Raw genomic sequence first — 27,496 nt, 5'->3', positions numbered from 1 at the left:
ATGGAGAGATAAGAGGCACTGGTAGAGGTCATGGTGAGGGAATAATGCCATATCCTGGTGCAGTGTAAGGCCATCATTTACTATGCTTTAAAAACTTATACAATTGAATGTGTCATGAAAAATGTGCTGTAGAATGCACTGTTTTTGCCAGATCCCCTAAATTATCTTGCGGGAGAACACTCGCTAAGCCCCTTTGTAGTGGTCAGGCTTGCCCACTATGCACCCTATGGGGGCTGGTATGACAAAATGTGGCAGGGCTGATTTGGGCTCCCAGTCCAGCCTTTCCTAAATCAAAGTCTATTCCATATTCCCAAGGTGAATATAATAAATTGTTAATCTTCGTCACAAGCAATAGTGGGCAAAATAAAAACAAGCATCTCTAATTAGCTAGCCTTCTCCATCATCCACATACATCCCTAAAGGGATGTTGTTGGAAATGGCCCTTTCTGCAGGGTCATACCCACACATTTTGCATTTCACCCTCCACATTTTGCTATATCTTGTGGTTGGCTTTAGAACTCTGAGCTCTTTACCACTGACGACCAGTGCTAAAGTGCATGCACACTCTTCTCTAAACATGATAACATTGGATATGTTTAGTTTACTTGTAAGTCCCTTGTAAAGTGATATACCATATACACAGGGCCAGTAAATTGAATGCTACTAGTGGGCCTGCAAGACTGATTGTGCCACCCACATCTGTGGCCTTAAAAAAGGCTCAGAACTGCCACTGCAGGCCTGTTTGTGCAGTTTCACTGCCACTTTGATTCGGCATTTAAAATCCCTTGCCAAGCCTTAAACTTCCCTTTTATTATATATATATTTAACCCCTAAGGTAGGCCCTAGGTAGCCCACAGGGCATGGTGCTATGTAACTGAAAGGAAGGACATGTACTTTTTATGTTTTATATGTCCTGGTAGTGTGAAACTCCCAGAGTCATTTTTCACTACTGTGAGACCTACCCCTTTTATGGGCCATCTTTGCGAACGCCTTTATATATTTCTAAGCTGTAATTCCTGATCAGAAAGGAGTAGTTACATCATGTTTCATATCATTGTAAGAGTAGTGATAAATCATCTGTACTGGTAAAGTCAGATTTAACATTAATATTTTAGAAATGCTACTTTTAGAAAGTGGGCATGTATCTGCTCTTACTGCTTTGTGTGCCTTGCAGCCTGTCTTTAATACACATCAGGGGTAGGTGACAGCTACACTTTGTGCATTCCCTCTAGACAGCCACAAACACAGGTAGGGTGGATGTGACAAAGGGCACATCTGCATTCTGATGGGCCTTCATGGGCTGGAAGAGTGGAGGGGAGCTAACACTTACACTTCACTAGGGAAGTGCCTGTCCCCACACAAAGGGCTGATTACCCCCTACTGGATGTCTGGAGCCAGCAGTAAGAAGGAAGGATCTCTTTGCACTTCAAAGGCCCCTCTTTGAAGTTATCCCCACTTCAAGGGCATTATTGGGTATGAGTACTGGGTATTTGACCCCACCAAATCAGTACACTACAGGACTTGGGAAGAAATCTGCTGGAGTGAAGACTGCTGTGCTGTAAGGATTGTCCCTTTGCCTTGATTGACTGTTCTGAGGAGCTGTTTCTCTGCTTTGCTGAGCTGCCCTGCTGCCTGCTGACCTCCTCCCTGCCAAAGACAAGGACTGAAGCTTAAGTTACTCGAAGAGCTTGTTGGCTTGCTCCCTCATTGTGAAGTCTCAGGGCCAAAAGACTTTAAACTCCCCTGACTGCAGAATTGGCTCCTCAATGGTCGAGCATACCACTGTGACCCGCATCTACGAGTGACTTTGTTTTTAAATCGACCAGTGGTCCCCTCGTTCACGAGTACTTAGTGCTCCTTTCTTCAACAGCCAGCTGAACTCTTGCAATCAATGCAGCACTCACAGCAGCTGCAGTGCCTTCAGCTTGGTTCATCACGACACATTGCCCTGGTAAGAGGTTCGTTAGCCTGTTCTGCATGCAATAGCTGCACGGTGCTCCCTATGTCAGCCCCTGCTGGGGATCCTGTTTAGTTGACTACACAGGCCCTGCTCCTGAAGCCTGCTGACAACTTCCGCAGCCCACCTCCTGGATCGTCCCAGGAGCTGCGGTCTTTCATTCTTTGTCATTGTACAGTGCTTTGCCGACTCGCACTCTCGCGTGCAGCTCCCCTGCACCGGAGCACAGCCTCAGGGGCCCACTGACCCACTTCTAGTGCCTTTGGGATTTGGGGGCTTACTGGTACTTGACACCAGGCGGCAGCCTGCGTAGAGGGCTCCCCTCAGCATTTTATTGGTTCTCTTTGGTCCAGCATGACCACACACAAACAGTTAAATACAGGGAGATCCCAAGCATTGCATTTTATGTTTGTAACTTTGAATGCACATATCTGGAGAAGTATGCCATGTATTTATATTGTCCTGGTCTCGTTTTGCTAATAATACAGAAAGCTATTTTTCTAAACCTAAGTGGAGTCTTTTTGGTGGTATTTTCATTGTGTTACTTTGTATGTTTGTGCTGCACAAATACTTTACACATTGCCTCTTTAGTTAAGCCTGCCTGCTCTGTGCGAAGCTACCACAGGGTAAGCACAGGTTAATTTGGAGGTGTTTCTGATTTACCCTGACTAGATTAAAGGCCCCTGCTTGTAAGGGGTACATACTCTGACAACCAGAAACCCCAGTTGTCATTTGGAGCATTTTTTCAGAAACTAAATGGAAGATCTCTCTAGTGTAATGAAAATGAGGCACCCAACTTACTACCTTTGTGATGGCTCTCAGGTATTATATAATGCCTTGTTATCTCTCTCGTAATCTGAATCCGGAGACGGACGTTTAAGCTGCCAGTACCTCTTTTATGCAAATAACATTTATCTTCAAAGAGAAAATGGTTATTCTCCCAAATAATTTTACCACATCTGTCAGCATTTTAGAATGTGACGAACGACAAGCTGTCAGAAAGAAAGTTTTTCAGCAACCGGATACCATAGTATTATTTTTAATTCTGTGCCTGATTTTCTTCTAGGTTTCTTTTAGAGTGTTACATTTATTTAATCTAATTTACATGGGCACAGCTACAGAATGCGAAAATGTTTTGGCAAATCAAATAGGCCTGGCATTGCCTGCTAGTCGTTTATCTTTGTCAAAACGTGTTTTGGTTCGTCAAGGTTTTTGTAAAACATTGTTGGTGATGATGCTTTTGGACTCTTTCTAATATAAAAAAAAGACTAAAAGCAAAACATATTTTGGTCTCTAAAAGCACAGGGTTCCACCGTGTTCACTGGCATTAAAAAAAGGACCTACTTTGTACCTGGCATGTTCTTAAAGGGCAGAATACCCTTATTCACAGTGAAGTTAGCCGGTTACTGAAGTAAGCTGGCCTATCTCCCATGCTTTGGCAGAAGAAAAATATGAATGACACAATCTCAGGCCAATGGATGAAGAGGGATGACTCAAAGCCCTTTAAGTAAATTAAACATATAAATGTTGAAAAATCAAAAGACCCTGGCTAACGCCATACCTATAAAAGTATGCTCTTGTTACAAGGCAAGTGAGCACAAGAAATTGAAGGTCTCGCTATACTCCTGCAAACCTTCTGGAATGCCGTAGTGTTTTAATTTTACAATTTTGAAATAATACCGCATCTCACACGAAATCACTGGTATATATAAATGTCACGAAATACAAAATAATTGAGTGTTAAAGCAAAATCTGCACCTATTATGGAACTGAACGTTTGTTTTTGAATTATGCAGGCAATCTTAGCATGGTAAACATCAGATACGAGGAGTATTTCGTTTAGGTAAGAATTTACTGAGGGTGGAGAGCTTGCAACATGACTAAATCATTGTTTTCCTTTTTAATTAGCACCTTGGAAAGTCCCTTTCTCCTCACTTTTTCAGGCAAGCATGTCACGACAACGAATAAAGTATTGTTTTTCCGAAACAGAGTAAAGCCCTAGAAAGAAGGGATTTCCAGAATGATTATTGTGCACCAATTGTTTTCAATCATCTGTTTATCAGGGTGTGTATTCGCAGATGGTGAGCCTTGTCTACCAAAGGCATGGACATAATAGCATACAAACATGTTTTGCAACATACTCTGCTATTAATTTAATCCTACTTGATATGGTATTTACGCAATGCATAGAAACATGATAAACTTCAACTCAAAGCCAGCAGTCATGTGCTTGAACTAGGTCTGTGTTGTGCGCATTAATTTGTTCATTCATAATCACATTGTTGTATCCTCCAAAAGCCCAACTACAGCTGGAAAACGTGTAAGAGTTATATTGATGGAAGACCTTGACGGAAATCCGTTGTGTCACTACGCAAACAAGGGTTCTCTTTTCCAATGCGGAGCTATAAGACCAAAGGCATAATAATGAGTCAAGTGGAGCTCTGTATCTCGGGTGTCATACCTCCCCAGTGGTTCACCAGATGTGGGTATCCCATCTCTGATTTTACTGGTTAGAAAGCCATCCAGTCAAATCCAGTGTGAATGAGGAAGGTGCCATGGGTGCAATTGAAGCCGGGCGCCACCTGATTCTCTCCTACAGCCAGAGGGATTATGGAAGGCTCACTCCTGCTGGCACCAGCCTACCTTGCCCCTGATTTCCTTGTTTCAACCACCTGCAATGGTCCCGTTCTCCAGTGCTCAAATTGTAAAATAATGAGTGCCGGTGTCCAAAGCACTGCTCAGAAGCCCACAGTTCATGGTATTAAATGTCAATGCCCGAAAACCAAGGCTTCCTTGTCCTAAATACACATCAGGTAGCTTTAATCTACTGCCATACATTGCTTGGCCCTTTATCTCTCTCCAGCAGGTTCCTGTTTTCTCCCTTGTTGATGTTTATTCCGTCTTTCTTTTCCTCCTTTTTTCCCATGGGTGTGTTTTTCCCTCTCTTGCTCTCAGGAAATGTCTAATGAGATTGTCGGTCCCTAAAAATGAGTGCCGGTGCCCCCCAACAGCAACCACCGGCTCAAATTTAGCACTGATCCCCTCCCATTTGCAAATGGCTCAAATCAGCTGGTAAATGGGAGTTTAGAAGGGAATGTTATTTCACTCAATTTGCATGTTATTCCCTATTCTGAACTGAATAGCTTGTGAATGGATAGTGCACAGAAGAAATAACTGGCCCTAATATGTAATTCCAGCAGCAGAGATTCCAGCCCGCACCATTAAACTCATATTTAGCTCCTAACTGTGAGCTCTACAGCTGTTTGTTCCATTCACACAAATCCCTTCCCTATATGTGTGTTTCATATCAGTTTCAGAACTTTCTGCATGCACATTCCAACCTATCATTCTTTTGTTCACCATGCCACCTCAGATTAGATCCAGCTATATGCAAATCAGTCTTGTCATCCTCCAGAGACAAAAAATCCAGCCTGAACTGCCAAGCTAGGTCCTCTCTGAATCAGACACAAACAACCCAAGACCAGCTTTGCCCTGATTGGGGCTCTTCAGTTGTGTGTAGCTTGGTTCTAGTGGCACAGTAAGTAAAGGACTCAGGTCTTGGCATACCCTTGGGCGCTTAAGGTGTTACATCAAACACACAAAAGATGAATGGCCGACGCTTGCAATAAGTCTAACCACTGGTGATTGCTTGTGGCAGCATTTTAACCCATTGTACTTTTGCCCATCACACCACCGCAGATTAGAAGCAGCCATATTCAAATCAATCTTGGCTCTACTCCAATAAGAACAATCCATCCTAAACTACCAAGCCAGGTCCTCTCTGAAATGGAACAAAAGTGACCTAAGACCTGTTTCAGCTTAGTTGGGCCTTTTCAGTTATGTGTAGCTTGTTTCCAGTGGCACAGTGAGCAAGGAACCAATCTCTTGGAGAACCCTTAGCCACGTACAGAATTACATCAAACACACAAAGGTGACAGGTTTGCTCTAGTTCTAACTACTGGCAAATGCTCGGGCAGGATTCCAACCCATCGATATGATCTTTTGCCCACCATGTCACCTTAGCTTACATCCAGCCAAATGCAAATCAGTCTTGGTCCTACTCCAATAGTAACAGTCTAGCCTGAACTGCCAAACCAGATCCTCTCTGAATTGGAGCATAAGCAACCCAAGACCAGTTTAGGCCTGATTGTACCTCTTCCGCCTGGTGTATCCTGGTTCCAGTGGCACAGTGTGCAAAGGACACATGTATGGACGCACCCTTGGCCACTTAGAGAGTTACACCAAACACACAAAAGGTGGCAGGGGGGTGCTTCCACAAATCTAACCACAGGCTTCCCCCAATAACTACCAATGATTAGTGAGTTTGTGGCATGTGGCTGTAACTTTAAACACTTACAATCTTTCTAACACTCTTATTCTTTTGAAGGCTTCATTTTAAAGGCTAAATTTAAATATCAGTAGCTATGGCAGAACCTTCACTCTGTGCTACCTGCCCTCCACCCATAGCCCTACCTCTCTGCTGTGGGCCTGTAGCTAACCTCTTGCGCTGCATGACAGAAAACATAAATGACAAGTTATTTCAGACTTTAAAGGTGCCTAGGGAAACAAGAGAATAATTTCAAATCTCCTGCGCAGAATGACTTTATCTTAGTCCCCAAAAAACTGAGATGCGTTTAAAACTGAGAAAAGGGTTGGGATGTAGGGACAGTCCTCTGCAAACTGGGACTGTAAAGGTAAATACAGAATGTCTGGTCAGAATCTATCAGACATTGGTTAAAATTAGGCTGAGGTGGCTTGTGTTCCTTTTTGAAGGGGATCCCACTTGGCATTTCGAGATGAACTGTTCCCAAAAAGGCATATGGGTAGTACTGGTTTGCATAAGGTAGGCCTTTGTCTATAGTCATACAGTGGGCAAAAAACGATGGGTTAGAATGCCTCTCCAAGTGATTGCCAGTGATTATTAGCCTATTTGCAAGTATTCCTTCCATTACTTGCATTTGCCATAGGCATTAAACAGAGGTACACATGAGATAGACATATGCACATAAAGTGGTCAAGGGCCCAATTTCCAATTTCCAGTCTTTTGTTCTGTTTATGTGTTTCCCCTTCAAACCAAGCCTATTCATTATTATAGACAGTTTGTCAAAGTTCTCTTTATTAGTTTTTGTTGCATACATCAACATTGGCAAAAGCAGATGTTCTGAATCGCACCATAAGGTAAATCAGCTAATGGAGGGATTCTTTGTCAATTATTGAAGGATGTTTCACATTATACATTGCCAAAAATATCACCATTGCTGTCCTTATTATAATGGATGTAAATAAAATTCCCCCCACCCTCAGTGCAACCCCCAGGAGAATAAGAAACCAGACCACCAAAGGGAGACACACAGTAAGAACAATTACACTATGTGTGAGAATCAGCAGCTGAACTATCAAAAATACTATTGTGGGGGATGCAGAAGATAATAAGGGATTAACCACCTAGGGTAGTGATTTCGGTCCCCAGGTATCCCCCTAGCCCTCCCATACTAAAATTGGAAGAGGGGGAGAGCCCTTGTGCGGGTAGGGCATGCACACGGAGGCAGGCCCCTGGACACCTACAAATCTAAGGGGCCCCAGATGGATATCAGCCATTCTTTCCATTGGGATTGCTTGCAATAGCCTGGCGTGCCATTGCATTAGTGATGGTGCCCCTTTTGTGTTCCATGCCGCCAGTAAGGATAGTTTGGCTGCTCCGAGACACAGCCATAAAATGGCTCCCTTGAGTTGGTGCTTAAGGAAATCATCTCTTAGACCTAATAGTGCAAAGTCTGGACTGTCTGGAATCGGGTGCCCCAGGATCTCTTCGATTTGAGCAGGTATTTTGGCCTAAAAAGGACGAATGGCCTGACAATCCCACCAAATCTGTTGAAAGTCACCCCGTAGGCCACATCGCCTCCAACATAGATCTGACATATTTGGGAAGATATGTTTGAATTTAGTAGGGTAGAGATACCAATCAAATAGCTGTTTAAAATGGACTTCCTGCATACCAACAGAGTGGTTAAACTGTGGGATATCTTTCCAAAGTTTGCCCCAACAGTCCTCTGAGATTTCTCATCCTAGGAGTTGCCCCAAAAGCTTAGATATCTGGGCTGTGGGGAAGGAGTGGTGGAAACAGGAGGGAGTATATGAAGGAAATGCTTCCCCTAGATAGACCTTCCTGTTTTTGCAAATCACTCAATGGGAGTCAGAACTTTAGTGGCCGCCTCCCAGATGGTGGGATGAAGTACGTAGGCCCAGATTTATGTTAAAGCAGCGCAGCGTGGTGCTGCACCAAAAATGGCAGTGCCACACCACTTTAGAAATGCAGAGGTGTGCTGTATTTAGAGGAATATGGCACACCTATTGTTTCCCCTGCGCTGGCACTGAATAAAGCTGCCTAGCGCCAACACCGGCATTCTTGCACCATAGTGCAAGGGTGCCTGCGTTGAGGAGATAGATTGTTCATGTGCAGAAAGGTGTCCCTTCCTTCACATAAACAATCATCCACAGCATTTTGCTTTTTCTACGTATTCTTCAGAATGCAGAACACATATAAAAAGCAAAAAACGAAGAGGAATAAAAGCATTCCTTCTCTTTTTGCCATGCTAACGCCACCCTGGGGTGGTGTTCTTTTTTGGCGCTTCCAAAGAAAACTCGTAAATCTGAGGCAGCGTCAAAAGCAATGGGTGTTGCAGTAGGACACCCACTACAACACCCTTTGCATGCCCCTCTGGCGCAGTAAACTGCATTGGAGAGGCCCATATTAATAAGGAGGCGGAACACCACATAAAAAATTGGTGTTAGCCTCCTTTTAAATTTGGAGCAGTGATTTGCGCCACCAGAACATTGCAAAAAGTAACGCTCCAGTGGCGCTAGGGACCTTTAAATATGCCTCCTAGTTTTTTAGCTGTGTGTAGCGATAGGGTTCCATTGTGGGGAAGTGAATATTTCTCTGACAGTGCTCAAAAGTGAGGCTATACCACCCATGGAATAGATCAGCGATGGTGAGGATACCTCCCGCTCTCCATGCATCATATGCTCCCAGTTGTAAAGCTGGGGGGAAGACTGGATTTAACTGGATTGGTGTGAAAGGGGAGGGGAAGGTGGTCCACTCTACATTGAAAAAGACCTCATCCCATACTTTAAGTGTTGTTGCGGTGGGGGTGCTCAGATATGCATTGGGTGGACGGTCTGCTTTCGGCTTCCACAACACATCCCAGATGTACGTTTCCACTACCGCTCTATCCATGTGCAGCCAGTGTGTGTCCGATTCACGTAGGGACCATTAAGAAATGACACATAGCTGGGCTACTTTATAGTATAGTTGTAAGTCCAGTAAACCCAGCCCAGCCGCATCCCTTGGAGGTCCCATTATTTTTTGTGATAAGCGTGCTCTCCGATCCTGCCAAATTAAGCGGGGTACTAGGTACTGGAGGAGGAAAGGCCATGATCCAACTCCACAGGTAGGTCCTGGAACAGGTACAACTGGCATGGCCAAAAAGTCATTCTTACAGTGTGAACTTGTCCAAGCCATGAGATGTACATTGGCGCCCATCTTTTGAAGTCCATCTTAAGCTCTTGTAAGAGTGGTGGATAGTTGGCTCTGAATAGATCTGAGACCCCGGGGGTGATTTGTGTGCCCAGATAGGTAATCTCTTTTTTAGCCCAATGAAAGGGAGTGCTAGCTAACAAGTCTTCCATGTCTGAACTACTGAGACAGTATAGAGGATTTGTGTAAATTCATAAGGAATCCTACCACTTCTTCAAATGTCTGTGGTATTGTTTGCAGGGCATTCAGCAAGGCCTGCAGAGAGGTCATGGTCAACAAAACATAATCCGCAAAGGTCTACACTTCCTACATAGTCCAATTGGGTCTGCTCACTCATGGGGGTGGCAGTGAATAGCTACTCATAAAACTTACCAAAGGTTCTGGCCCTCAATGAGTCAGAAACCGCCAACTCAACAGCCTCTTCTGTATTATCCCCAATATATTCCTTCTCTCATTTAATTCTAGGTTGTCTCACTAGTCAGGACCCCACTTCATAACCCTACTCATAGGATGTGCTTTTAAGACACAGACGAGTGAATTCTGCCCTGTTTGTATATATTGCAGTAAGTTTCCCTCAAAGGGCTGTCACCTTCCGCTGTAATAATAAGGTTGGTTGTTTTTTATGTGCTTGCTCGGCCACCTTAAGTTCTGCCTCAAGTGTTACTCTTTCAATTGTTCATTGTTTATTCAATGGTGACATTAGAGCAATGCACTTCCCTCCAATGAACGCCATGAATGTGTCAGAGGGGTTAGTGTCCTGGGGAGTATTCCATTGGAAGAAGTCTGTGATAGCTTTGAAAAGATCCCTTGATCAATGAGGTGGGAAAGAACCAGTAGTGTAATTTGGGTGGTGTGGGTCTCTATGGTTAACTGTAGCGGTGCGTGATCTGAGATGGTGATTGGGTGAAAGGAGGCCGTGAATAGAGTCGGCATTAGTGATTGGCTGATGAATCCATAGTGCAATCTAGAGTATGAGTGGGAGGTATGAGAGAAGAATGAGTAATCTCTAGGTATGGAGGTTTGGGATTCTCCAGGCGTCAATGAGCCCTATTGCCTTCAGCTCTTGTTTTAAAGCTTTGGAGAAATTCCCAGTTGGGAACTTGTGAGGGTGAGTGTTATCCATGCCAGGGTTCCATGTGGGGTTAAAGTCACTCAGCAAAATAAATGTCCTCTTCCACAAATTCTCCCAGTAAAGTCAGGAGAGTCTGTATAAATGGGACCTGATTAACATTAGGGACATATACTGAGACAAAGGTGCACATTCTTCCCACCAGACATCCCTTGACTAAAGTAATTCTCCTTTCCCTGTCAGATTTGTAGTCTTCTGGGGGAAAGGTTAAGGAAGAGTGGAAGAATCGAGCCACCCCATTATGTTTTGTGTGAGCTGATGATGTATACCTGATAAGGTAGGCTTTGTGGCATAACCCATGGTCTTCCCTCATTTAAGACGAGTCTCTTGTAGGGCTACAAAGTCATGTCACTGATCTAGCAAATATTTCAATATTTTGTAAAGTTTAGCTGGTGAATTAGGGCTTTTACTGTCCCACAAAAATATTGTGATCACCATGGTGATTCAGTTAGTATGAGGCCAGCCACTTGGCTCAGTAACAACCTGCCCCTGGGTCCGTCCCTCTCCCATCCTCCTCGTCTACCAAAAAACTGCTATGTAGATCCATGGTCCTTCCCCTCACCCCTTCCATCATTAAGCTGCAGTCCTCATGTACTGTGTTATCAAACAGCAAGTAACTGAAACGTAACAAACTAAAAACTGATGTGGCTACATGTCACCCGTAAGTTGGATCTTAGTAAGGATACACTGCATATCAGGCAGCTGGTCAATACCTGCTAGTGCAAAATGTTAGAAGCTGTTAATCTTCGAGGTGTGTGAGGGTCTCTTTCTCAAACCCCAATAAGAGACTCCTACCATCTCATGACCAACTGAGGAATACTTAGTGCATTTTCACCTCCTCGAGAAGGTGGTGGTAAGCAGGCATTGGAAGTAGAACTGTAAACCTCATCTTCGAGGTCAACCACCAGTCTTCGTCAGAGTACTTAGGTTCCTTGGTAAAGGGGACCTGTTCTTGAGTGTGAAAAGAGAAGAAGTCAAGTAGTTCTCATCTTGCCTATGGGGTTTGCCTTGTTTTTGTGATTGCCACTGGTTCTTCTCCCTGTTTCTTGCACTCCCCACTTGTTGTTGATCTTCCAAAGGGGTACATCCATCCATATTTGATGCTGTCCTGCCTTAATTTATACATTATAGGCCGAAGTTGCTGACTATGAGCCAGAGTTGCCGGAGCTATGTCTTGGAAAAGAGAACAAGTAGCACCCTGGAATAAGATGTCATCTTTCTTCTGCCCTGCCTGCAGAATTGCCTCATTCATCTTAAAGGAGTGGAGTCTCACCAATATATCATGGGGTCGGCCACAAACTTCTTTGTTTTGGGTGCCCACTCGGTGGACTCTGTCTATTTTGATTTTCTTGCAGGTTTACCCCAGTAACTCTCCAGTAAGTGTCACTATGTAGTCTTACCCCAGTAGGTCTCACTATGTAGGCCTCAAGGTCTACGCCCTCCGTCCCTTCTTCCAGGTTTCAAACGCATAGGTTATCTTGTCACAACCTGTTTTCTAGGTCTTTGCATTTTAATATGGAGGTTTGGATTTGTATACAGAGCGATTCAGATGCCTCTTTAGCCATATCCGTGCATCTAAGCAGTTCTTGGATCTTGGTCTCAAGATCCAATGTTTGAGTGCCTAATTAGTCAACATTGTGTTGTAGTGCAGTGAACCTGTCATTGATTTCAGCTTTGAGTGAGTCCAAGGAGGCAGTCATGTTCACCTTAAGCCCCTCTTGAAGTTCCTGCTTTAATTCTTTAAGGAAAGTAAGAAGGCCCTCCTCTGTGAATGCCATAGCTTCTCTGCAAGCGTTGACTAAAGGGTTGTCAAGCCCCTCCGTGGGTGTGCATTAGCTGAACACTCTGTTTGTCAGAGTCCTTTTTTAGAGGCATAAAGATAGCAGGTTGTGGGCAGCTGGCCTGGTATGTGGTGGGTAACCAAGGTACCTTCACCTTATACCAGGTCCAGGTATACCTTCTTAGTGAACTGTAGGCAGTGTCTAGTGGTAGCTGTGGATGAGCAGCCAAGGCTTATCTAAGAGACATGCAAAGCATATGCAATACCACTGTAGTCACACAGTACTAAAATACATGAAAGAAAACACTCAGTTGTACAAAAATAAAGGTACTTTATTTTTGGAACACAATACCATAAAATACTAGAAGGGCAAACCTCCAATAGGAGGTACGTAATACACTAAATATACACTAAGTATATACACTAGTAATCAGAAATAAGCATGGAAAGGTTAGAAAACTGTGCAAATAGCAATAACCAATATGGACCCTAGGGGGAGCACAAACCATATACTAAAATAATTAAATGCGAACACAGGACCCCCACCTAGGTAAGTAGAATATGTAGAGGAGAGCTAGGAGTACTAGAAAACCACAGAGGTAAGTAACACAGTACCCCCCGCCCCCTGGGCCAGGAAAGCAGGAGTAAATCACTGGAATTTTCCCAAAATCACCAAAAAGGAGGTAAAGAAAAAGGAGACACCCAGACAACACTGCAAGAAAACCAGCAGTGTATTCCTGTACTAAAATGATTAGAAATATGTGAAACATTGAAAATGTGTAATAATAATTTAGTAATATGTCATATTGAGATGTATAACGTATGTTTTGCATTATATTGTAGAGCTAACTTAGCCGAAGTTGTGGCCTAGTATTGCCAGGCCTCATGCAGAAGCTGAATTATTAGTGCAATGTAGAGAAGCCAATGTGCCAAACTGACCCTGAACCATTCACTGTTAAAGACTGCTTAGCTAGAATTTTCTGCAATGTACCGACGGACAGGAGATGAGGGAATCAACTTGCAACATATAATGTGTAGGGTAGACGGGATGTACTTTCCCAGGACTCGAACAATAGAGACATTGACAGGAGAAGAAGATGCAACATTTTCGATACCTCATGAGCCGGGTGATGAGGACATCGTACAGTGAACCAATCGACAACCTGAGAGCGGTGAAATATTAGAATTCATAGATTTGTAAAATAAAATGTATTGGGTAGCATCATATATGGAGACTAATTGACCAATTAGGAATTAGGGGATGGACTGGGTAACTTTGATATAATGTCGTGACCATTGGCGAGAATTTCAGATGCAGAAGAAGAACTGTTGGGGAGACGTTAGAGGCAGATGATCTGGGAGAGACTTTTGCGAGACATTGTCATTGGGCTCATGCTCTTGAGAGCCTGATGCGTTGCTGATTTATTGATGACCTGAAGACGAAGAGTGACTTTGTTGCTGATCCATTACGTGGATAGGTAGCTATAACAATGTGACTGATTAACTTTTGTGCCTTTCTTAATAGGTACTAACTGCGCTGTTTAAATAATATTTTTCTTAGCTAGATGTTTTCCAAATTCATATTCTAAATTGTTTTCGCATGAAGTCCCACATGCTAATGCTAATCTGGGTTAGGTAAGGTTCCTTTGGGTGACGCTAACAGTGACAAATGATTGATGAACCGGTTGCTGAACTCTGCTAATAATGTTGATATTTTCATCTTTATTGGCTTATGATTGAAGCATTAGAACGTATGTTTTCTCAAGTTCTGATTAGATTATGTTATTGGTGGTCATTAATGAACTAATTCTTTGCTGATTGAATAAAGTTTGCATTAATCATATGGATTAGTATTACAACTAATAGGGAAATAAAAATTGTTAAAAACGTATATTGAGTTGTGGTTATTCATGAAATGTTGACACTATTGACAAATGATTAATGTTTCTCTTAGTGGTTATTGATTTGTATATTGATTATTGATGAACATTGGTTACTACATGACTGGGATACTCCATGCGAATCAAAAGGTTAATCGGCCTATACGCGTCCCTTGTAAGTTTACTTACTAAGGACCAGGCGCGCTAGCAGTTTTTGGTAGCTGCTTGATGGTTAGTTTCCTTGGAGAACTAGTTATGTGGTGACTGATGGTTATGGTGGTAGTTTGAGTTAGGGTTAGTTGTTCATTATTATTGTGATTTGGATTTTATTTTTCGTGATGGCCATTGTAGTAAAGATGATGTCCCCTTAAGCCCAGAAATGACTTTCCCAGATCCTGGATCCCGCCAGAAAAGGTGGGTATGTTCTCGGCGTTCTAGTGATAGTGTGAAAGTGGTAGGTTGAGCTTGCAAAGGCTTATGCAAATCACACCTGAATTGTGATGTATGAGAGGTAAAGTAGGGAGTCTGCGTACTCCAGTTGAGGTTTAGTAGGAGTGTGCGTACTCCACAGTATGAGAGTATGGAAGTCGACGAACTCCATATGTGTGTGGCACTTTGTGCTCAAAAATTGTCCATGTGGTTGTTGGTGATGTACGGACCCTGCGTGGTTTAAGACTCCAGGGTGTATTGACAAGTATAGGAGACACTTGGTTATATGTTGTAATCTGTCTGGTTCAGTAGGTTGCTCGGGCATGGTCAACAAGTCGGTGTGTAAGTTAAGTGAGTAAGAGAAATTTCGACTGAGATTTGGCAAGTCCTATGTGCACCAGGACAGACCCATTGATCAATTGAGAGTAAAATTCGCTGGTCGAATTTTGCTTGCGAATGTGGGAGACTGAGAAAGAGGAATAGCTGCATGAGCGAAAGGGCCATCAGTGAAAATCCGTAAGGTCCCTGAAGCGATTGTGTACCTTCCTGTAGTAAACCAGCAGGTTTGTTTTGGATATTGGTTCTTGGTTAGTGCTTGCAATAATTTTGCATTAATTTCGTGTGAGTCGAAGATTAGGAGGACAAGCTGCAAGACTTTGCCAGCCGCATTGTGTGAGTGTGAGGTCAGAGTGAGCTGTGCTGGGATAGGTTGGTTAGTAAAAAAAGAGTCGCGAGTGGATTGGCAGCCGTCTGTGAGAGGCAATTGGTTGAGAAAGTGGGTGAAGGGAAATTTGGGAGTAAAAGTAATTTCCTTAGTGAGTCGAATAAATACAACAGAGAAAAGATGAAGTTTTTCAAAGTGTTTTGGAGCGCCATGAAGGGTGATACATACATTAAGGCGACAGTGGGGTAGCTGACCCCACCGGAAAATTCTCTGGCTTATATTGTGATAGAGGAGTAAGGTGTCGTGCCATGTCTTTGGTTAAAGCAGTGGTTCAAATTGACAGAGAAACAGGGAGCTTTAGCGTTTCCAGAGCATGGAACTTTTAATTTGAGAATTTTGGATCATTTGCGAATGACACTATATGAGATGAAGCCACTTCCGAGACTGGCACAGTTTGAGGCATTAGCAGTTTGGGAGCTCACAGCAAGACAGCAGCAAGAAATTAAATTCCAGAGGAGAATAAGGAAGGTAGAGAAGTCCTTAGCAAAGATGAGATGGGATTGGGAATATAAAAAGTGGAGAATGGAGACATTGCAGGGTGTTAAGTTGTTTCCTGCTATCGTGGAGGAAGATGAGTCAGAAGAGAAAGAGGATACTAACAGGAGTGATAAGAGTTCGTCAGGGGGTAAGAAAAAGAAAAAGACTTATATGGAAGGTGTTGAGGGATTGACCTCCACCATATGCGGTGCATGAAAGAGGTCCCAGTACTAGTTCTGCTCCAACTGCCCCAGCCCAAGTGTCGGGGACAGTGGGACCAGAGCAAACAGAAAATGGACAAGGGGTAATGCAGTGACTACTTTGATGGTCCAAGCGCAGATGCACCTACCACCAATACAGAGAATTTACCCAGAAGCATCAGTTCTTGAGATAACTTCGAACTTAGTGGTTCCTACAGAGCAAGTGGTTCCGAGGCCGATGCTAGTTAAGACTGAGCCGACTCCAATGTTTTTGCCTCAGGCACAGCCACATGGTTTGCCGAAGTTCACATCAATAGCAGGGACACAGTCAGATGTGAAACCAGTGATGAACTAGAGTATGGGAGTAGTCCTTCCACAAAATGCAGATGTCAGAGCAGCACCAGATGCAATATCGTTGCCAATAACTGTTGGTCCAGCGGTACCATTGTTTGCGCAAAAGAAGCCGATTACAGGAGAACAGGGTGAAATGTCACAAAGCCTCGTAAGGAGGGGGTGAGAGACCATGTGCAGGTAATATCATCAATGGGGCTGACCTTTGATGGATCTAGACCATTAATGGATCTTAGTCCACTTGTTGTGCTTCCAGATGCCGTAAATGGGCCGAGTGTAAGACAAAGCTTGAAGCTTTTGACACTGTAAACTCCAGGTGCAGTGGTACAAAAGGTGCAATTGCCAAATGCAAGTAACATTTCATTACAGCGATTGATAGCACAGCAGTTAAATGAGTGCTTAGATAGTCTGAATACTCCTCGAAACACATCCAAGGGTGAAGAGCAGATTAATCGTGAAAGGCTGGCTACAGAAATAACTGAACTAGTAGAGGGATTGATGGAAGTGAATAGGTTAGAATCCTATACAGAAGAAGAGCTGAGATATTTGTGTCCTGGAATTATGAGAGAAGTGGGCAAGATACATCAGAGATTGGCAGATCTGGCAGATAAACATGACATAGAAATTCAGGAAACGAAGCACTTGAAAAGGAGTTACAGGTTAGACTTTGAGACTAAAGATTTTGAACACATGAGATCAGCAGGAATGAAAGAGCATCTTAAAGAATTATTGCAGAGTGCTCAGATTTGGGGACCATTAGAGAAGTGGGAAGGCAGATGGGCGAAGAAGAAGGATAAATGGAAACGAGATTCACAAGAAGGGTCTGAAAGTGTTCAGAAAGAAAAGGATCCAGTAAAAATGTTACCAATGAGGGAAATTCCAGGAGGGCAATTTGTTCATGTTCCCTGGCACAGGAGTGATATTCTGTCATTCACAAATGATTATCCAAAACAGAGCGAGACACCAGTTGAGTGGTACCTGCAGACAGATAGATTTGTGAAGCTTTTAAAATGTCTATGAGAAGACTTCAACACTCTGTTGGAGATAGTGGTTCCAGCTGATTTGTAGGTTGAGTGCAAGAGGGCAGTGGATTGGCCGACGAGTGAACCGGAAAGAGATCGAGTTACAGGTGCATCATCACTCAAAGTGATGAAACATTATTATAAGTTGATTGAATTCCTGAAGATGAGAATTTTGCCTAAAAATGTTGATTTGCAGAGAACTGAAAGGACAGTGCAGGAAGTAAAGGAGTCGATACATACCTGCTATGAGAGATTGCTGAAGGCATTCAAGGAGTACAGTGGTAAAGAAGCAATTGAGCCGAAAGACATGTTGCACTTTGTGTTCAGGTTTGTGAAAGGATTGAGACTTGAAATATGCCAAATGATTAAGAGTCATTTGATTTGTTGGCAAGCGAAACCGATTGATAAGGTATTGCAGTATGCAAAATACTGTAGTGATGAGATTGAGTTGAAGCAGCAAAAGTTGAAGGAGAAGGCAATGGCGATGGTGATGCAAATTAAGGCAACTCAAACAGGAGTGCAGGGAGCTTTAGTACAACAGATACCACAGCAGCAGGGAACTGTTATGTTCCAACCTCAGGTGAGCGGTAGGAGTCGTGGACCCAATATGAATCGTGGTCCGGATTTGAGTACTGTAGTGGTCCAGAATGATGCCCAAGGGATGAAAGAGATGTTGCTGTGTCATATTTGCGGAAATGTGGGACACTGGAAACAGGAGTGTCCGTTGATGGTGCAGGATGGTGTTGTTCAGAAAAGTGGTGATGTCAATACATTTCAAACTGTGAAAGTCCCTAGAATGAGACGACTTAATCTGAATTTTCTGAATAACATGAATCAAGTGCAGACTTTTCAACCCATGCAGCAGGTGCAAATGCCTTGTGCACAATTGACAAAGTTGCAACCAATGCAGCAACAGGTTCCTATGGTACCTAGACAGCAAATGAAGATACTCCAAGCCCAGATGGAGCAGCAACAGATGATGCTTACTCAGCAGGTCACCGGTCAGAGACAAGACGGAAGTAGTGACACATGGCACCAATTCCCATTACATAGTGAGAATGAAATAAACGATGAATGGATGAGTATTAGTTCGGATGAGGAGCCATGTATGCTTACGGTTTCATTAGAAGTAGATCAATGAGGACCCTTTGTAAAAGGAAAGGTTATGGGTCATAGGGTCTCATTCTTAGTGGACACAGGAGCTACGTGCTCTACAGTGAGAAGTGCAGAAGTTCAAAACTTATCTCTTTCAGACAGGAGAGTTGAGGTTGTAGGAGTATCGAATAGGCAGCTGATCAATCCGATTACAGATCCAGTACAGGTTGAGATTTCCAGTTTGCGCCTCGAGTCCAGTATCCCTACTGGGAAGGGACTTATTGTGCAAAACCAGATGTTCGATTAATTGTTCCACTACTGGAATAGTGGTTCAGACAAGTAGTGATGATGAGGAAGAACAGATTCCTGAAACTAAGAATGACAACATTAGCGGTTGATTGAGTTTTTCCTGATGTTTACTGTGAAAGAATTGTACGCAGACTTGCAAAGAACAGTACAAGAAAATGTGTGGAACCTGACAGGTAAAGAAGTGGGTCTGATCAAGGGAGTGGAGCCGATTAAGGTCAATTTGAAGCCCAATGTAGTGTTTGCGCAGCTTCCACAGTATAACCTGGCACAAGATGCTCTGATGAAAGTGGGGCAGATAATTGGAGATTTTCTGAAACAAGGGGATTTGAAGGAAGTATTGAGCAGTCCATGTAATTCGCCAATAACGGGCCTGAAGAAGCCTTGTGGGAAAGAGCATGTTGTGCAAGACTTGCGAAAAGTGAATGACTTGGTGGTCAAGTGTTGTCCTGTAGTGCCAAACCAAGCAGTGATATTGTTTCAGATTCCATGCGATTCAGAGTGGTTCACAGTGGTTGATTTGTCACAAGCTTTCTTTTCTGTGCCTTTTCATGAGGACAGTCAGTTTCTTTTTAGTTTCAAATTCCTAGACAGAGTCTACAGTTGGTGCAGGCTTCCTCAAGGATACACAGAGTCACCATCTCTGTTCAATCAGACTTCGAAAAATAATCTGGAGTCATTGGAGTTATCGTACCAATTGACTCTGGTGCAGTACATTGATGATTTACTGATTGCGTCCAAAATGAGGGACAAGTGTAAGTACGACTCGATTGCCCTGTTGTATCATTTGTGAAAATATGGACATAAAGGGGCATATTTATACTCTGTTTGCACCGAATTTTGTGTCAAACATTTTGACGCAAATCCGGCGCAAACCTAACACCATATTTATACTAAGACGCCCGACCCCGCGAACGTCAAAATTCAGCAGTGTGCGTCATTTTCTGGATGCGGGAAACCGCCTTGCGTTAATGACATGCAAGGTGGGGGTTTCCGTCCAAAAAATGACTTTAAGGCCTGTGCGCCTTATTTATACTCCCGCGTCATTTTGACGCACAGGAGTGGGCGGGCCTTAAAAAATGGTGCACAGCCTGATGTGTGCCTTTTTTAACGCCTGGGTTAAGGCAGGCGTTAAGGGACCTGTGGGCTCATTACCATGGTCTCTGACCATGGAAGCAGTGCAGAGGTGCCCTTCCCTGTCCCCAGGGACACCCCCTGGCACCCTCGCCTACCCCTGGAGGACACCCATGGATGGGGGGACCCATCCCAGGTAAGTACAGGTAAGTAGAGGTAAGTTTAATTTTTAACAAAAATGTAAGTGGCATAAGGGGGCCTAACTTGGGCCCCCTTACATGCCACTGTGCCCAACAGCCATGCCCAGGGGACATTATCATCTTTTAGGAATTTGTTGCACTTTTGTAATATTAAGGTATACAAAAATTGATGGATGGAATAGACTCAATCACTGGTAGTTACTCGGTGACACATCCCAATCCATCGTTCTTTTGCAAACTATGTCATCTCGGTTTGGGCCAAGCTATATGCAAATCAGTTTCGATCCTGATTCAGTGGGAGCCCAAACTGCCACATCAGGTCCTCCCGGAACCAGAACACAAGCAACGTATGACCGGCTTCACCCTAGTTAGGGTTCTTTAGCCAGTTATAGCTTGTGTCCAGTGGCACAGTGAGCCAGGGACCCTCGTCTGGGAATACCCGGTGCACTTCGGGAGGTAAATGCAAAAACCACAAGATGATGGATGGAATGTTTGAATTAATCTCAGCCACTAGCAATCGCTCAGGCCGTATCCCTGCATCCCAATCCATCGCTTTGTGATCACCATGCCACCTCAGTAGAGACCCAGCCATATGCAAATCAGCCTTAACCCTGCTCCTTATTCGAACAGTCTAGCCCAAGCTGCCCAACCAGGTCCTCCCTGAACCGGAACGCAAGAAACCTATGGCAGATTTCACCCTAACTAGCCAGGTATAGCTTGATTCCAGTGGCAAGGTGAGCCCAGGACCCATGTTTGGGCATACCTGGTGCACTTAACATGGCAAATGCAAAAATAACAAGGCAATGGATAGAATGCTTGTATTCAGCTCAGCCACTGGCAATCACTCGGGCCTCATCCCAATGCATTGTTTTTTGCTCACAGTGCCACCCAAGTTTGGATCCAGCTATAGGCAAATCAGTCTTGACCCTGCCCCACACGGCAACAATCCAGCCTGAACTGCTAAGCCAGATCCTCCCTGAACCGCAAAACAGACAACTGAGGACCGGTGTCACCCTAGTTAGGGCTCTTCAGCCAGATATAGATTGGAATGAGGAGCACAGTGAGCCCAGGACACACATCTTGGTATAACTAAACACACTGCCCTCTGAAGTCAGTGCCAGGTTAAGCTGCACTGGTTTCATTGCCCTAAAGCCAGCACAGCTTGCAGGATCATGCTTTCTCCCCACATGGCCTTTTTACATCTTTCTCTTATTTATGGCCTGATGTAGGTCTTGGCAGAGGGAATACTTCATCACACTGTGACGGATATCCCGTCGGCAGTATTATGATCCCCTTAGGAGATACTGGGATAGAAATATGTCAGACAGGATGTCCGTCACATTCGTGCCGGAGTATTTCCCTCTGCCAAGACCTAAATCAGGCCCTTATTCTTTCCCCTGTATGTGTTTTCTCCTCTATATCTCTTGAGAAACATTTGATGTGGAAAATTAAGTGCTGGTCCCGAAAATGAGGGCCAGTGCCGCACACTGGCAACAACCAGCTCTAATTAAGCACTAATTGCATTAATTTTTATACATTTTGAGACATGATAATTAGAAGAATTTGGCTACAAAAGAGAACAGGTTGTCTCAGGATACTCCAGAGGTTTTGAATACCATATTGTCCATAGGCTGTATATTTCTTTCTTTGAATGGGCCAGAAAGAGGTGAGCATGGCATTTTGGCTCTTTACCATTTTTACTTGCCTACAACTTGTGAGGTGTAAAAGTCTCTGGGCAACTGTGAAACAAACCAGCACCACAGGTGCCAGATAAATTTGTATTGAATTACATTTTGCACATGAATACACTGGATATGTTGTAAGTCATGCTTCAATTAGTGGTCGAGGAGACCACGTAACCCTTTTAAACTCTACCAGGGAACCACTGAAAACCACTACAACTTTCCAAAGCCTCTGAAAAACTAATTGCTACCCACATAAACATGTATCTATTCAAAGAGGATACTCTGAGGCCTTCTCTGTTGAGGAACGTAAAATGTGTCTTTTCAGTATTACACATATCTCTCACCACTTCCCCCACACAACTTCACAGACTCATCATCTTGGTTAAACTCATTGTAACCCCAACCCTCTTTTGCTTTCCCAGCTTATTTTCTAACATTGCACAACTCACCTAAGTCAACAGGTTATCATCTATACCCCAGCACCTCAATCCTGTCTGGTTGTTTACTCATCCAATCCTCCACACACCTCCTCTCCACTTAATGCAGTTCTACCAAGCTCCCTTAGAATCTAAGGCCCTGTTTATAATTTCTTGTGCTGCATGTGCATAATTTTGTTACGCAGAAACGGTGTAAACTTACAAATATACAATGGGCCGTATTTATAGGCCCCTAGCTCCACTGAAGCGTCACTTTTTGTGACGCTGCAGTGGCGCTAAGCACAGCACCGTATTTACAAGGTAGCAACGAGGAGGAATACTTTTATTCCTCCTCGTTTTTTGCTTTTTCTATGCGTGCTGCATTCTGCCGCACGCATAGAAAAAGCAAAATGCCAGAAATGATTGCTTATGTGCGGGAAGGTGTCCCTTTCTACACACAAACAATCATTTGAAAATTATGCTTTAGCTCTTCTGTGTGTGCTGCATTGTGCAGCACACACAAAAGTGCCAAAGTGCCATTAGTGATTAGTGATAGTGATCCCACACATAAACAATCACACCCCTCAACACACACATCCTTGCTCCTGTTCATTGATCTGATGCCACTTGGACCATGTCAGACTTAGATAAGCCATAAAAATAAATAGATTTTCTGGAAATAGTAAAAAATCATGCTGCAGAAGAAAACTCACCAAGACGCCCCCTTTCGCGTCTGCTGTGAGGTTTTTGATCTTGGTTACACAGAGATTTACACATAGGCCATACTTACTTTTTTCTTGTAACACAGTTCAGCAATCCCATTTATGTACTACGTTGTATCAAAGGGAGACACTACTAAGATATAGCTCTCCTGTTGTCATACCCCAGCTGCAGGGCTGAACTGGCCCGTAGGGTAATTGGGCAATGCCAGAAGAGCTAGTCGACAGGGCAGGGCTGTAACTGGGCTTCTGTTTTATGACCTGATGGGTTGATTTTTACTGTTGATTATACGGATATTATCACTCAACTTTGCCTTCAACAACCACAGATGCATTCAGTCTCCCGTGCCCTGCAGCACACCTATACACCGTGCCTTTACAAATTCAGAAGTGCCCTGCTTTGTAAATGTGGGACACTCTTTCATCTATCTGATTCGTAAATGGGGCTGATTTTATTTTGGTGCCGGGGACTATTTCTGTCCCATCTGACCCTAGTAGGCTGACTTGCACCATGCACAAACCCTTGCACTATAAAGCAAGGATGCGTGTATGGCTACTTTCCCAGCACAAAATAGTGTGGTTGGATATAGTTTAAAACTTATGTCTATGTGTGTTGCACTTACACATGCAAAGTTATAACATTTTTGAGAAAACAAAACTTTTCTCAATTTTGCCTGCAGTGCTCCTACCACTGGTCCTCTGTTTAGCTGGTCTTCACTTGTCTCCCTTAATTTCCCATTTTATCTTCTTACATGCTGTTGTGGTTATTTCTACTTCTATTGATTCATGTCTTATGCGCTTGTCTCTGATGAGGGCGGTGATGCCAATGAAACGTTATCACTTGCATTTCATTGTACATATTTTGTTTATATGCCAGGTCTCTATAAGTAATACCACACATCTCTATCTTGTTCTCTTTACAGCCCACTGACACCTTTCTGGTAGAGAAGCTTTATAAAAATAAAAATAATATTAATAAATGCACAAATACATTAACTAGTTAATATTTCAGAGCAGAACATATGAATAAAAGCATGTAGTTGTGATCGTTTTATATGCTGCTCTGTGGAGCAGCGTGTCCTACACAGAATTGCTAGAGAATATCATGAGTACAAGCCCTTAAGGTTTCTTGCGTTGTGTATGGGTCATTCTTTTCACTATTTAAGTTCATCTGCTTGAGAATTCTAAAATTAGTGAGGCAACTTCCTTGCTCATGTCGGAATATTAAGCCATGAATCAGTTTTCTGTTGAATAGCTCTGACTCTGAATAGATGAATGAACAGACACTGTCAATCTCATTTTATAAATATGCGTTTCTTTACAGATTCAAGGAATGTTGGTTTCACCTCCGGATGTCAAGCCCTATGAACAAGAAGCGATAGTGTGCCCGTCTTCAACAACGCACTCCTCACCCTCCAGCTCCTGTTACAGTCTCTCTGTTAATCTGATATTCACTCTATGCATTACAGTGACTATCATTGGGAAGAATTTCCTCTTTCTGTAATTAATATATTGTATTTCATGACAGAGTTCTTCATTACATGCAAGTTGTGATATGATTGCACTGATAATCTTAAAGGATTTTTTTAATAAACGAACAAAATTGACTTGCCTGGACAAAAACAAGTGCTACAATAAATAACTTAGTCCTATAATAGCTGCTTTTAGTATGGGCCAATTATCATACAAAGGGTCTCATTTACGTGGAAGCGGAGCAGTGGGGTGCCAAAATTGGCAGCACTGCTCTGCAACACTTCAGAAACACAGGGATGCGCCTTATTTACAAAAATACATCGAACCCCTGTGTTTCTCCTAGCGCTGGCACTAAATTTAGCTGCCTAACGCTAACGTATACACACCTGCACCATATTGCAAAGGTGCCTGTGGCTGCAGCGATTGATTGTTCATGTGCAGGAAGGTATCCCTTCCTGCACATAAACAATCAATAATGGCGATTTGCTAGTTCAATGTGGGCTACATTTATCTTGTAAATATGGCTCAATGCATTGCGCCACTGGAGTGTCGCTAAACTGACGCTCCAATTACGCTATGACCTCATAAATGAGGCCCAATTTTTCCTGTCCTAGGGGCAGATGGCCACATTGGGAAACATGAGTAATTTGCCACTTCTCGAAGCCTTGTAATTTTATGAGTGAGTATAGAATACCAATTATCAAAGTAAGGGAACACATCACAATTCTTCAACTGAGGCAAGAAATGACAAGATATGTGAGTGAAAGGCAACTCTGAAACTTGCACCTCATATTTAGAGCCCCTAGGCGTGGACTAAAGCCTTGCCCAATGCTTTCAGGAGCCAGGGGGATAGCGGAAAGGACACAACTTGCAGACAAGAATGAAGGTAGTAGTGAAACCCCTCAGAATATCTGGACGATTACCACAAATTCTACAAAAAAGCATGCATACCCTCAAAAGAATGGAAAAGAACAGGCAGGTTACTGGCCCACGTAGGTCCAGCGCAAACTGTATCAGGACTGAAGTGGTGTCAGGAGAGAGGTAAGAGGAGGTCTCACACTATCAGGAACAGCCAAAGGAGGAAAGGGCGTGGGGAGGTTAGAGGCACATGCCAATGGGACGGGGAGGAGGTGAGAGACGTGGAAATGGGAGGAGGAGATGGGGACTGGTGAGTGGTATGTGTTAATATCTGTAATGGATAAAGAATAATATCACCAGACGTGATTGGTGAAGCAGCCCTGTTAGCAGTCTCAGGGGAAGACAATGCAAAATCGCAAAGTGAAGAGTGTGCCCTGTTGTTCTCACTTTTGCTGTGCAGGTCATGTTCCTGCAAACAAACAGGCATGGCTACTCTCACTTGAAAGTGTTGTGCCGTTCCTTTCTATACGCATTCCTGGCTTCATAAATCCCTAACATCACTTCTGGACCATGGCATTGCACTTCCAACACCACGTCTCTCATCTATGTTGCAGTTCACAATGCCTTGCATGTTTAGGTAATTTTAAACTGAATGGACCATTAAATCTCATTCTGGGCTGCTGACTACTCTTGCCATCAGTGAGCTTTCAGGATAGTTAAGCGTCTTCTCCCTATGGGCAGCCTCTGCTCTGTCCTTGCATACTTGTATACTTTCAGTGTCTTCTTTCCCTCCTGTTCATTCCCATCTTATGTCTATTTAAGCTGCAGCTTCCCTTAAGGCAGGAGGTGTTCAATGTCTGCGTCTAGCAAGACTATCCTTCACCCTCATCTATTCATACTACCTACTACAAAAACTGTTGGCATTAGAAGCTTTCTTAACCTGACATCCTCAGAGGGTGTGGTGAAGGTCATTACATGCATTCTGAGTTGAAAAGTGTTAGAAATGGGATCTCTGGTTAGCAGTCAGTTTGCACTCTGTCTAAGCAGGAAGCCACACTCTAGTCAGGGTAAGGGAAATACACAGCTCAGATAACCCCTGCTCGCCCCCTTGGTAGCTTGACGCAAGCAGTTAGGCTTATCTCAGAGGCAATGTGTAAATTATTTTTACAAACACACACAGTAACACAGTGAAAACGCTGCAAAAGGACTCAACACCAGTTTAGAAAAATAGCCAATATCTATCTAAATTAAACAAGATCAAAATGACAAAAATTCAACATACACAAGCAAAGGTATGAATTTTTATAGATTAAACTTCAATATAGCGCTTAGAAACACAAATGCTTCAATTTGGTGTTATCACAGCATTGTGACGGAGTCGTACCCAACAATCCGAATCCAATGGCATCAGTCATAGAGTCACAGGTACAGTACCTTCGGTAATGAAGAAACAAGCCAGTGCACTGAGTCGGGGAGGTGAGGCATCACTGGATCCAGTGTGGCGTTGGTACCTTACTGCGGAGCAGAGGAGGTGATGCGGCGTTGGTGTGAAGCATTGGTTCCTTATGCTCCGGCAGGGTCGATGTCCGGACAGTCAAGACACAGTGGGGTGACCTCATGGGGTTGGGGTCACGCCAAGAGGCTGCAGGCACCCCGGTGAAGTTGGGTGTCACGGACATCAGTGACATGGCACTCAGGACTCACAAAGTCACAGGACATCAACGGGGCTGTGGCGGCATCAGCCCTGTGATGTCCAGTGGAGTTGTCGCACTCCAGTGGGGTCCACGGCCTGGGTTGCAGACGGTGTTTTTTCTTTTTTTGCAACCAGCTTTCACTCCCAGGGGCCCAGAGACTGGAGTAGGCACTGCCTGATGAGCTAGGAACCACAGCAAGTGAACCTAGAGGCTGGTAGGTGAAGTCTTTGCTGTCCTTAAGATTTTGTAACAGGTGGCAAGCTCAGTCCAAGCCCTTGGAGACACTTCAAAAGCAGGATTTCAGAAAGCAAAGTCTAGTCCTTTTCCTTTTAGGCTGAAGCAGCAGCAGGCTAGCACAGCAAAGCACCAGGCAGAGTGGCAGGTCCTCCTCAAGCATCAAGCTCTTCTTCTCCTTGGCAGAGGCTCCTCTTTATCCAGAAGTAATCTAATGGTCTGGGGTTTTGGGTCCAATATTTATACTAATTTCTGC

General features: G+C 43.6%; 1 protein-coding gene across 3 annotated transcripts in view; it reads left to right on the top strand.

Moving 5' to 3' along the window:
- MOXD1 (monooxygenase DBH like 1) overlaps positions 1 to 24,604 on the top strand; it is a 759,590-nt gene extending 734,986 nt beyond the window's left edge. For all 3 annotated transcript variants that reach the window (XM_069235166.1, XM_069235165.1, XM_069235167.1), the window contains one exon: positions 24,306 to 24,604. In XM_069235166.1, the coding sequence (XP_069091267.1) occupies positions 24,306 to 24,485 (180 nt within the window). In that variant the 3' untranslated portion in view covers positions 24,486 to 24,604. The remainder of the gene's footprint in view (positions 1 to 24,305) is intronic.
- Positions 24,605 to 27,496: the final 2,892 nt, after the last annotated feature.

This window comes from Pleurodeles waltl, chromosome 5 (genome assembly GCF_031143425.1).
Source record: "Pleurodeles waltl isolate 20211129_DDA chromosome 5, aPleWal1.hap1.20221129, whole genome shotgun sequence".
NCBI lineage: Eukaryota > Metazoa > Chordata > Amphibia > Caudata > Salamandridae > Pleurodeles > Pleurodeles waltl.
The sequence above is the reverse complement of the archived record's forward strand: the minus strand, read 5'-3'. Positions and strand labels throughout refer to the sequence as shown.